The sequence below is a fragment of the Ictalurus punctatus genome, chromosome 4 (genome assembly GCF_001660625.3).
Source record: "Ictalurus punctatus breed USDA103 chromosome 4, Coco_2.0, whole genome shotgun sequence".
In the NCBI taxonomy this organism is placed as follows: Eukaryota; Metazoa; Chordata; class Actinopteri; order Siluriformes; family Ictaluridae; genus Ictalurus; species Ictalurus punctatus.
Genome location: NC_071284.1, coordinates 18,975,771 through 18,987,860, shown reverse-complemented (window position 1 = coordinate 18,987,860; position 12,090 = coordinate 18,975,771). Strand labels below are relative to the sequence as shown.

Below are 12,090 nucleotides of genomic sequence, written 5' to 3'. Positions count from 1 at the left end.
CTTCCTCTGCAGTGGTAAAGGTATTCTCTGATTTATGGTTCAGAATGGGTACATTGATCCATGGAAGTATTTCAACCCCACTGTGAGAAAATATTCTTTTTTTTCTCACGTACATAAATCTTTTTCTCGCATTGATAACTTTTTATTAATAATTCTCTAATTAAACTCTGAATATCTACCAATTGTTATTTCAGACCATGCTCCTCTAAGTCTTGACATTCTTCTACCTTCACATTGCGCCTTTCGCCCACCATGGAGGCTTAATTCTCTACTTTTATCCGATTCAGCATTTTGCAAGTATGTTTCTACTTCGGTAGATGATTTCCTTCTTACTAATCAAACTGATTCAATCTCTTACTCTTTACTTTGGGAAACTCAAAAGGCCTTCTTAAAGGGACAGATAATCTCTTATTCTGCTTATGCCAATAAGCAACACAAGAATAAGAAAAAAAGAGTTATCTGATAATATTCAAGCTATTGACGACCAATATGCTGTCAACCTGACCCCTGAGCTGCATAAACAAAGGCTTAATTTGCAGGCGGAGTTTGAGTTGTTATCGACTGGTGAGGCGGAGAGGCTGTTGTTACATATGTGTGGCAATTATTATGAATATGGAGATAAGGTCGGTTGGTTGTTGGCTCACCAATTGTGTATCTGAGCGGCTTTGCGCTCTATTACTCAGATTATGCAGTCCAGTAGTGCATTAACCTTGGATCCTGTAGGAATAAACTCAACTTTTAAAAGTTTTTCTCATCTTTATACACAGCAGGGGCTCCTGACAATTCAGGTAACATGAACCATTTTCTTAGAAATATTGATTTTCCCAGAGTTGACCCTTTATTGGCATCTGAACTTGACAGCCCCATCACCTTAGATGAAATCATCAACTCAATCAATTCATTGCAATCTAAGAAATCACCTGGCCTGGATGGGTTTCCTTCCGAATTTTATAAGAAATTTCATGTTGCATTAGCCCCATTACTTCTGGCTGTATTCAAGGAATAATATACTACTTTATATTACAGATCCAATTGCATCTATTCCAGAGATAATACGTGTATTAAATGACTTTGGGAAATTTTCAGGGATATAAACTGAACCTACAAAGAGTGAATGCTTACCCATAAACCAATCTGGCCAAAAGATAAAACAGACTGAAATACCTTTTCATTTGGAGGATTCAAAATTCAAATATCTCAGAGTTAATGTCACCTGTTCCTATTCTGCATTAATGGCAGTGAATTTTACACCCTTAATTTCATACATGAAGTCAACCTTTCAAAGATGGGCACCTCTACCATTATCCTCTCTTGGTAGAATAAACACGGTAAAAATGAACATTCTTCCAAAATTCCTCTACCTTTTTCAATCCATCCCTTTGTTTTTACCCAAATCTTTCTTCAAGAATATAGACCAATTAATCTCCTCTTTCATATGGGCAGGAAAAACTCCCAGGGTCTGCAAATTTTCACTTCAAAAGACTCGACTAAATGGTGGCCTCTCATTGCCCAATTTCATGTATTATTATTAGGTGGCTAATATTCAGAAACTGGTGCTCTGGGTGCAGGCCCCCTCTCTTCCATGGTGCCACTTAGAAGCAAAGTCTTGTATTTCAACCTCACTCCCTGCTATGGTGTTCTCCTCCCTTCCAATAGCCCTTTCACAACACACATCTAATCCAATAGTATGTACCTCTCTAAAAATTTTCTATCAGTTTCGCCGTCATTTTAAATCTATCTCGGCCTCAGCCATGGCACCAATATGTAATAACCACCTCTTTCCCCCCTCCTTTATAGATTCCACATTCTCTTTGTGAGAAAAGAACGGTCTGAAATGCTTTGAGGATCTTTTCATTAATAATGTGTTTGCAAACTTTTCTGAGTTGTCCTTGTCAATCAGTCTGCCTCCGTCTCACCTATTCCGTTTCTTTCAAATTAGGCATTGTGTCTCCTCCCTATTCGCTGGTTTTCCCTCCGTACCTACAAGGTCTGCATGGGAAGAGGTGTTCAAGCTAAATCCTCATAAGGGTGGCATTATCTCACGGATATATGCAACAATCTGGTCACAAGATGATTTTTACAATATCAAAACCATTAGAGCTTGGGAAGAGGAATTGGGCCTGGAACTTGAGGATGATTACTGGGGCAGAGCGTTAGATAATATACGTACCACCACATCCTGTGCTAAACTTAATTTCATACAATTTAAAGTGGTCCACAGAGCTCACCTTTCTAGGAGTAAACTGTCTAAAATATATCCCAATGTTCCTGACATGTCATATGTTTGCACTCTGTCCCAAACTGAGGAGAGGTAGACAGTAAACACTAGTCATCTTACCTTTTTGTGTGTGTGTGTGTGTGTGTGTGTGTGTGTGTGTGTGTGTGTGTGTGTTTTTTTGAATGTTTGTTTGTTATTGTCTTTTGTTTCCCCTTTTCTTTTAGTTTTGGCTGTGATTGTTTTGTTGGGTTTCTTGGGTGTGGTGTTATAATGTGTAAAATGCAAATTTCCAATAAAAATTCTGTGATCAAAAAAAAAGAAAACCACACTCTCAGTCCGTTATATGATACTTAGACTCAAAAGGGCAAGCAATAGTTAGCTACTCTAACGGTTAACCCTGGAGAGTAAAACAGCTATATGAATAGCATTGGAACACACAATGTATCAATTTAGCTATAACGTGAGGCCTAACATGAAGAAATTGAGGAACACACTCAACTCTGTCCCTTCCACACTGTAAAAAGATTTCTTTGTTCTTTGGCAACTTTAATTACTGCAGTTTCACTTTCTCACTTTTGCTCTATTCAAACAAAAGCCAGCACAAGTTACAGTGGATTTAAAAAGTCTACACACCCCTCTTAAAATGGCAGATTTTTATGATCTAAAAAATTAAACCAAGATAAATCTTGTCAGAACTTTTCCCAACCTCTATGTAAAAGTAAAATGTATAAAAATGAAGTGCAAAACAATCGGAAACATTGTAAATTAAAAAACGAAATAACCTTACAATAACCTAGTTTCATAAGTGTGTACATCAGTAAACTAAAATATTGCTGAAGCACCTTTTGATTATATTACACTACTCAGTCTATCAGTGTAGCAAATGTGAACTTGCCAATATTTTCTCACTCTTTATTCCAAAAACATTCTAAATCCATCAGATTGTAAGTGCATCTCCTGTTCCCAGTCCACTTCAGGTCACCCTACAGATTTTCCGTTGGATTCAGGTCTGGGTTCTGGCTACGTCATTCAAAAACATTGATCTTCTTTTGGTTAAGCCATTCCTTTGTTGATTTGGTTGTATGGATTGGATAATTTGACTGCTAATTACTCTCTTAATGATTGTGGAAGTAGGAAGGATGTACTTACTTTTTTCCCACCTGATTTCTGAATGTTGCTTTACACTTTGGGAAAAAATGACTACATATTGATATTGGTTGTGTTTTTTGTTGTCACCTGAGGTTATTTGGTTTTTGATAGAAAACCCTGATAAATAAAAACATAGAATTGAAAGGAGTGTGTGCTTTCTTTTTCCTATTACTATATTTGTTGATAGACTTGGTAATATTAGTTAAGATTAGTTACTTTGTATCTAAATATGGAGAAAATTGTATTGATATGTATTGCCACACTCTATATGACAGTGTGGATTTAACAATAACAGCAAAAAATAAAAATCAAAGGGTTAGAGCACTATACAGTGCATCAAAGTATTCTCTGCGCTTCACTTTTTCCACATTTTGTTATGTTACAGCCTTATTCCAAAATGGATTAAATTAATTATTTTCCTCAAAATTCTACAAACAATACCCCATTATGACAATGTGAAAGAAGTTTGTTTGAAATCTTTGCAAATTTATTTTAAAAAATAATAATAATTAAAAAAAAGCACATGTACATAAGTATTCACAGCCTTTGCTCAATACTTTGTTGAAGAACCTTTGGCACCAATTACAGCCTCAAGTCTTTTTGAGTATGATGCTACAAGCTTGGCACACCTATTTTTGGGCAGTTTCTCCCATTCTTCTTTGCAGGACCTCTCAAGCTCCATCAGGTGGGAGTGTCGGTGCACAACCATTTTCAGATCTCTCCAGAGATGTTCAATCGGGTTCAAGTGTGGGCTCTGGCTGGGCCATTCAAGGACATTCACAGAGTTGTCCTGTAGCCTCTCCTTTGTTATCTTGGCTGTGTGCTTAGGGTTGTTGTCCTGTTGGAAGATAAACCTTCGCCCCAGTCTGAGGTCCAGAGCACTCTAGAGCAGGTTTTCATCAAGGATGTCTCTCTACATTGCTGCATTAATCTTTCCCTCGATCAGGACAAGTCTTCCAGTTCCTGCTGCTGAAAAATGCTGCCACCACTACGCTTCACTTCGGGATGGTATTGGCCAGGTGATGACTGCTGCCTGGTTTCCTCCAGACAGTTCCTTGGACTTCATGGTTTGTTTTGTGCTCTGACATGCATTGTTATCTGTGCAACCTTATATAGACAGGTGTGTGCCTTTCCAAATCCTGTCCAGTCAACTGAATTTACCACAGGTGACTCCAATCAAGTTGTAGAAACATCTCAAGGATGATCAGTGGAAACAGGATGCACCTCAGCTCAATTTTGTGTGTCATGACAAAGGCTGTACATACTTATGTACGTGTTTTTTTTTTTGTTTTTTTTTTTAATAAATTTGCAAAGATTTCAAAAACCTTCTTTCACATTGTCATTATGGTGTATTGTTTGTAGAATTGTGAGGAAAATAATGAATTTAATCCATTTTGGAATAAGGCTGTAACAAAACGTGGAAAAAGTGAAGCGCTATGAATATTTTCCGGATGCACTGTACACAATGCCTTAAATCCACTTGCTCCTTGACAAGACAAGAACAGGAGAGAGGATGAGCATGACATAGCAAGGGCTTTTCATACCCTACACAAATGAGGGAACAGTCACACAGTGACAACATTGCTATTAGTACTCAGAAACAAAAAAACAATTCTGCCCTCTTGGCTGCCATCCACAGATGAGCTATGGGATCATCAGGATCTACACTTGCAATCTCCTGACCAAAAGGCAATCTCTTTTCACTTAGTGATTTTGTGCTGTATGTTTGTACTTGTGCCAAGATCACAAAAATTCTAAGAACCCTAAGAATTAATTTAACACTGAAGGCAATATACCTTCCTATATAAATTCAACATTAATTAATTATTTTTTTCTCATAGATATTTCAGTGAGGGAAGAAAGTGACAGTGAGCAGATCCAGAGTGATGAGGCAGATGCAGAGTCTTCACCCACAAAATCACCTACAACGCCAAAAACTGTCAAATGCAAAACCTCTTCAGGTAGAGTGCACTCTGTCTCTCTGTATTTTCATTACCAGCGAATTAACCAGAGCATTTGTGTCTCACACTAGTCACCTGCGCTATTCACATTATCTAAAACTGGCCCCACAGTGCCCAAAATAAATGGCTCATCACCATACCTCTTCACAGAGAAATGCACTTACATTTCTCTAATCGTATTTGATTTTTGTTGGGAATACTGCATCTATTGTGTGCTCTATAATTCACCCTTAATTATGACATTCAACATACAGTGCTGTGAAAAAAGTATTTGTCCCATTCTGATTTCCTCTGTTTTTTTGTGTATCTTATACTAAATAATTTTAGATCTTCAAATGAAACATAAAACAAAAGCAACCTGAGTAAACAGGATTTTCAGAATTTTTAGGATTTTCTGGTAGAGAGCAGAATTCATGTTTCTCTTAATCACTGCAGGTTGCCCAGGCCCACACCATCACACATTCACCACCATGCTTAACCATTGTATTATCTTCTTTTGTGGAATTCTGTGTTTGGTTTACACCACATGTAATGGGACTCCTGTCTTCCAAACAGCTCAACTTTCGACTCATCAATCCACAGAACATTCTCCAAAAAGGTTTGAGAATCATCTTGGTGTATTTGGGGAAAAAAAAAAAAAAAAAAAATCCCCAAAAATTGGACGCCATATTTACCCAGTATCTTTCTGATAGTGGAGTCATGAACAGTGACATTTATTGATGCAAGAGAGGCCTGTAGGTCCTTTGATGTTCTCCTTGGCACTTTTGTGACTTACTGGATGAGTGGTTGCTGAGCTCTTTTTGGGTTGGTCACTTCTGGTAAGGTTCACTACTGCCCTAAGTTTTCCATTTGGAGATAATGACTCTTTTTTTGGAGCCTTTGAAATAGCTTTGTAACCCTTCCCAGACTGATCTATTTAAGTTTTGATTTGATTGAACAGGGTTTGCAGTAATCAGGCTTGGTTGTGTCTAGTCCAGCTGAACCCTGTTGTGAATGCAGTTTCATAGATTTGGCTAATTAGTAACTATGGGGGCAAATATATACAAAGGCCCAACTGGTATTGGATATCTTTTTTTGCTTCAATAAATAACATTAGATTTACAAACTGTATTTAGTGTTGTCACGATCTCGCCGGCAGATGGCGCTGTGGCGAAGACGTGCACAGTCAGCTGGAAAGCACGTGCACGTGCTTGAAGTGCGCATGGACGCTAAGACTTTGTTTACAATGGACATGTGCACTTATTTTGGTTTATGTTCGGTCCCCGCCCTGTTCAGTTATTGGCGGAGGTGCGAGGTTGTGCTTTGAAGTGTTACCAGCTATCTGCAATTAAGGTAATTGTGACTGGTTATTTAAACCCCTTGCATTGCTGCACGGCAGGCGGTATTAGAGACTAATAGAGGAAAGATGGAATGAATAATGGTGCCAGGCAGTAATGTTACCGTGCTCTGTCTAGTTTCCTGTTCCTAGTTTGATGCTCTAGTTAAACGAGTGTTTCCTGCCACAGTTAAACAAGTGCGTCCTGCCACAGCTAAATGAGTGTTTCCTGCCCCAGTTAAACGAGTGTTTCCTGTCCCAGTTAAACGAGTGTTTCCTGTCTCCTGTCCCAGTTAAACGAGTGTTTCCTGTTCCAGTTAAACAAGTGTTTCCTGCCCCAGTTAAACGAGTATTTCATGCCATAGTTAAAAAGTGTTATGTCATTGTTAAACGATAGTTGCAGGCCATAGTTATATGAGAGTGTCATGTCATAGTCTTCTAAGTTTTGTGTTTCATGCCTCATTTATAGGTAAAAGAGAGAAGTTTCAGTTAGTTAAAAGTGGTAGTGTTTCCATGCCCTGTTTAAGTTCATGTTTCTTGTTTCAGCTCTAAGTTTATGTTTAGACCTTCTTTCCTGCCTCGTAGTGTTTACTCAGGTTGCCTTTTGTTTTATCTTAGATTTAGTTTTAATTTCTGCAACAATTTAGTATGCGATATATACAAAAACAGAAGAAATCAGGATGTCTTTTTCAGAGGTCTTTTTTGAATGTGTCTAACATACCGTTACTTTAATCAGAATTATTCATTAATCTCTGGACATTCATTCAACACAGTTCCTTTCAATAATAACTATTGAGTATTTTACAGATAATACAGGTACAAAGTTTATTGTAGACTACAAAATATGACTAAGAATGCAAGATTACAAGAATAAGTAAATGTGGAAACTTAAATGGAATTAATGGAAGGAGCTGTGTGGCTAGCATTGGATGCAGATTGAATTGCATGAGAGAGAGACAGATCTAGAGAGAGAGCGAGATCTAGAGAGAGAGAGATCTAGAGAGAGAGAGATCTCAATCAGATGAGTCCAAATGATAAAGGTCTTTTTCCAAAGATCATCATCTTTAGATCTTAATTTTTTTTTCTCTAACCCCCACACTGTAGTTATATTCCATGCACCTCTATGATGTTTATACTTGCATATAATGATCAGAGTATCAAATGAGACACACCATTTTACATTTTACAACAGGATGAGATTGTGGCCTGACCTAATTACCCAGTTTTTTATTGTGGCCTGTTAGCACAAGACCCCCCTGAGCTGAAGGTGTGATAAGAATCATCAGTTGACAGAAGAGTGACCTCTTGAGCAGCCCATATGGTTTTGGCATATGTGAGGATGTCACACACAGCAGAATGAGTAAGAGTAGTATTATATAATAATAGCATCATTTTGACTTACTAATTAAAATTCACACCAGCTTAATAAGTTGAAAGAACAACATAGTAAAATTGAAAAATATTTACACCAACTTAGTAAGTCGAAGTAAGAGATTATAGGATTATAAATCAAAATAATGGCATAGCAAGTCTAAATATTGATAGGTAGTCAGTTATTGACTTAATTACTGAGTCAACATAATGGCATAACAGTTGGGGAAAAAAATCACCAACTTAGTGATACCAGTGATCCTGTCTCCTTCTGCCCATTGGACTTGCCTGATTCATCCTTATGCCACACTTATGCTTGGGGCCATGCTCACCTGAAAATCACTCGCTGCTGCTGAAGATGGCCACAGATGGAAAGCCTACAGATCACCATGGATTCCCTGTGGACGGTGCCACACCCTAAATATGGCTGTGAATGTTCTTTCTTGGATAGCCAAAAGACAGCAATTGCTAAGATCATTTCACACTCAAGTCCCCATCATTGACCAGTTGATAACTTCAGTTTGATATTTATATAAGAAACTTAAAAGTAAACTGTAATGATTCTCAGGCTCAAGTTCATTTTAACACATTTATGACATTTTTATATTTCATCTCTGAAAACTCATGCACTACTGTAATAATGTCACTGCCTCTTTCCTTTTTGCTTAGGTGCAAAATGTCTTATGTGTGTCAGTAATATACATACAGGTGACAACAACTAAAGAGTGACAAGGAGTGTTATACAGTATGTGTCATAAATACCTGTAACAATTAGACATCAATGTGTGCACAGTATTGGCACTAACACAAAATAAACTTTTCACTCCCCCCTGACAATCAGATGACCAGTCTCTCCTTTTCTGGAGGCTCTTAGTTCACTGTCCATAGTTCATATGTCCTGTATGGACATAGTCCATACGGAGCGCTATCCATAGCTGAGCCGGCAGAAGACAAGACATGGTGAGGCAAAGTGACCTTCCGAGCATAACTAAGGGGTGGCACCACATCCAAGGCAGAGACTGTGATTGGCATGGTGGCCACCATGAAGCCAGTGAGGGGAGCACAGCTCAAGGTGGAACCAAAGGGGGGAGCAACGTCCACTGTGGAGCCAGATAGGTGTGCAATGTGCTCCACAAAGTAAAGAGAAGGAGAGACATCCTCAGCAGAGGAAGGGTAACCTAGTCAGGACCCCCTATTGAAAAAAAAGTTCTCAACGGTGTGCATACTTTGAGCCATACCAGTGTGTCATTGATCCATTCATTCTTATCTTGTTGCTCCCACATCAGGTGGTTCTGATGTAGGAAAGCAAGTTGTGATTCCAAGAATCCTGCTGCATCCATGGGTCAGTCTGTCTTTCTGTCAGGAATGGTAGAGAAGGAAGATGCAAGTGCAAGAAAACATTTATTTACAGTGAGATAAGTTAAACACAAAGACAATGAAACATGAACAAGAAACAATGAGGCTAGATGCCAACATAAACATGATACACATACAGTATCTCACAAAAGTGAATACACTCCTCATATTTTTGTAAATATTTGATTATATCTTTTCATGTGACAACACTGAAGAAATGATACTTTGCTACAATGTAAAGTAGTGAGTGTACAGCTTGTATAACAGTGAAAAATTTGCTGTCCCCTCAAAATAACTCAACATACAGCCATTAATGACTAAACCGCTGGCAACAAAAGTGAGAACACCCCTAAGTGAAAATGTCCAAATGGGGCCCAAAGTGTCAATATTTTGTGTGGCCACCATTATTTTCCAGCACTGCTTTAACCCTCTTGGGCATGGAGCTCACCAGAGCTTCACAGGTTGCCACTGGGGTCCTCTTCCACTCCTCCATGACGACATCACAGAGCTGGTGGATGTTAAAGAACTTGTGCTCCTCCACCTTCCATTTGAGGATGCCCCACATATGCTCAATAGGGTTTAGGAATGGAAACATGCTTGGCCAGTCCATCACCTTCACCCTCAGCTTCTTTAGCAAGGCAGTGGTTGTCTTGGAGGTGTGTTTGGGGTCGTTATCATGCTGGAATACTGCCCTGTGGCCCGGTCTCCAAAGGGAGGGGATCATGCTCTGCTTCAGTATGTCACAGTACATGTTGGCATTCATTGTTCCCTCAATGAACTGTAGCTCCGCAGTGCCAACAGCACTCATGCAGCCCCAGACCATGACACTCCCACCACCATGCTTGACTGTAGGAAAGACACACTTGTCTTTGTACTCTGCCACACACGCTTGACACCATCTAAACCAAATAAGTTTATCTTGGTCTCATCAGACCACAGGACATGGTTCCAGTAATCCATGTCCTTAGTCTGCTTGTCTTCAGCAAACTGTTTGCGGGCTTTCTTGTGCATCATCTTTAGAAGAAGCTTCCTTCTGGGACAACAGCCATGCATGTGCGGCGTATGGTCTGAGCACTGACAGGCTGACCCCTCACCCCTTCAACCTCTGCAGCAATGCTGGCAGCACTCATACGTCTATTTCCCAAAGACAACCTCTGTATATGACGCTGAGCACGTGCACTCAACTTCTTTGGTCGACAATGGTGAGGCCTGTTCTGAGTGGAACCTGTCCTGTTAAACCGCTGTATGGTCTTGGCCACTGTGCTGCAGCTCAGTGTCAGGCCATCTTTAGCGTAGGCCATCTTTATGTAGAGCAACAATTATTTTTTTCAGATCCTCAGAGAGTTCTTTGCCATGAGGTGCCATGTTGAACTTCCAGTGACCAGTATGAGGGAGTGTGAGAGCCATGACACCAAATTTAACACACCTGATCCCCATTCATACCTGAGACCTTGTAACACTAAGAAGTCACATGACACCGGGGAGGGAAAATGGCTAATTGGGCCCAATTTGGACATTTTCACTTAGTTGTGTACTCACTTTTGTTGCTAGCTGTTTAGACATTAATGGCTGTGTATTGAGTTATTTTGAGGGGACAGCAAATTTACACTGTGACCCAAGCTGTACACTCACTACTTTACATTGTAGCAAAGTGTCATTTCTTCAGTGTCGTCAAATGAAAAGATATACTCAAATATTTACAAAAATGTGAGGGGTTTACTCACTTTTGTGAGATACTGTATAGGTGGCAATGACTAAAGACTTGCAAGGAGTGCCATACAATGTGATTTAAATATTGTTTCTTGTTTCGTGCTTTACCTTGCCTGCTTTATGCCCATTTGCCATTCGCCTGACCCTTTGCCTGTTCTGACCATGCCTGTATTTCATGATTTGGATTTGTCTGCCAATATCTCCCATAATAAAGCTCTTAACAGTAATTGTATCCCATCCCAACCCTCATTATGTGACAATAAAGCCCTTTCCCCTAACCTCACCTTTTATTTTAAAAGGATGCATACAGATGCTAAGTTTTGATTACTGACGATGCATTCCCCGAGAGACGGCATCCGAGAGACCCTTGAAGGATGATACATTTTGATTTATTTTTTCTTCAGTATTAGATACTGTATCATCCTTAATAAATTAATATGTATGTTCTAAATCTGGTATTTAAAAATGTCTTTTCCCCTGTAATAAGATTAATCTCCATTAAGAGATTATTTTGCTCTACCTTTTTGTAGATTTCTCCCTGTTCTCATACAATAATGGCATGATGATGTCATCTTGCCGAGAAATAGACAACAACCGCAGTGCACTTTCGGCAGCATCTGCTTTTGCTATTGCCACAGCTGGTGCCAATGAGGGCACGCCAACGAAGGAGAAGTACCGCCGCATGTCGCTGGCTAGTACAGGTAACAATGTTATGTTCAACATCAACAACTGTTATTACCTAGCAACAATGGTATTTAATAACATGATAAAAAGGTAAACATTAGTTGCTGGGCAGATAAGAATTGTGATTGGTTACCAGGATTCCCCACAGACCAGAGGAATGGAGATAAGGAGTTTGTAATTCGCCGTGCAGCAACTAACCGAGTACTTAATGTCCTGAGGCACTGGGTGTCCAAACATTCACAGGTGAAATGTCACATGGCATGCTCTCATTTAACCTTCCGTCCATTACTTAGCAGTGTGTGTCCTATCCTTTGATTTTATTACCA

General features: G+C 39.3%; 1 protein-coding gene across 1 annotated transcript in view; it reads left to right on the top strand.

The window, feature by feature from the left end:
* The window catches only part of rasgrf1 (Ras protein specific guanine nucleotide releasing factor 1), a 444,677-nt gene that overhangs the window by 391,484 nt on the left and 41,103 nt on the right, over nt 1–12,090 (top strand). Inside the window, exons 16-18 of the mRNA XM_017465599.3 lie at nt 5,209–5,328; nt 11,611–11,781; nt 11,901–12,007. Of these exons, the coding sequence (XP_017321088.3) occupies nt 5,209–5,328; nt 11,611–11,781; nt 11,901–12,007 (398 nt within the window). The remainder of the gene's footprint in view (nt 1–5,208; nt 5,329–11,610; nt 11,782–11,900; nt 12,008–12,090) is intronic.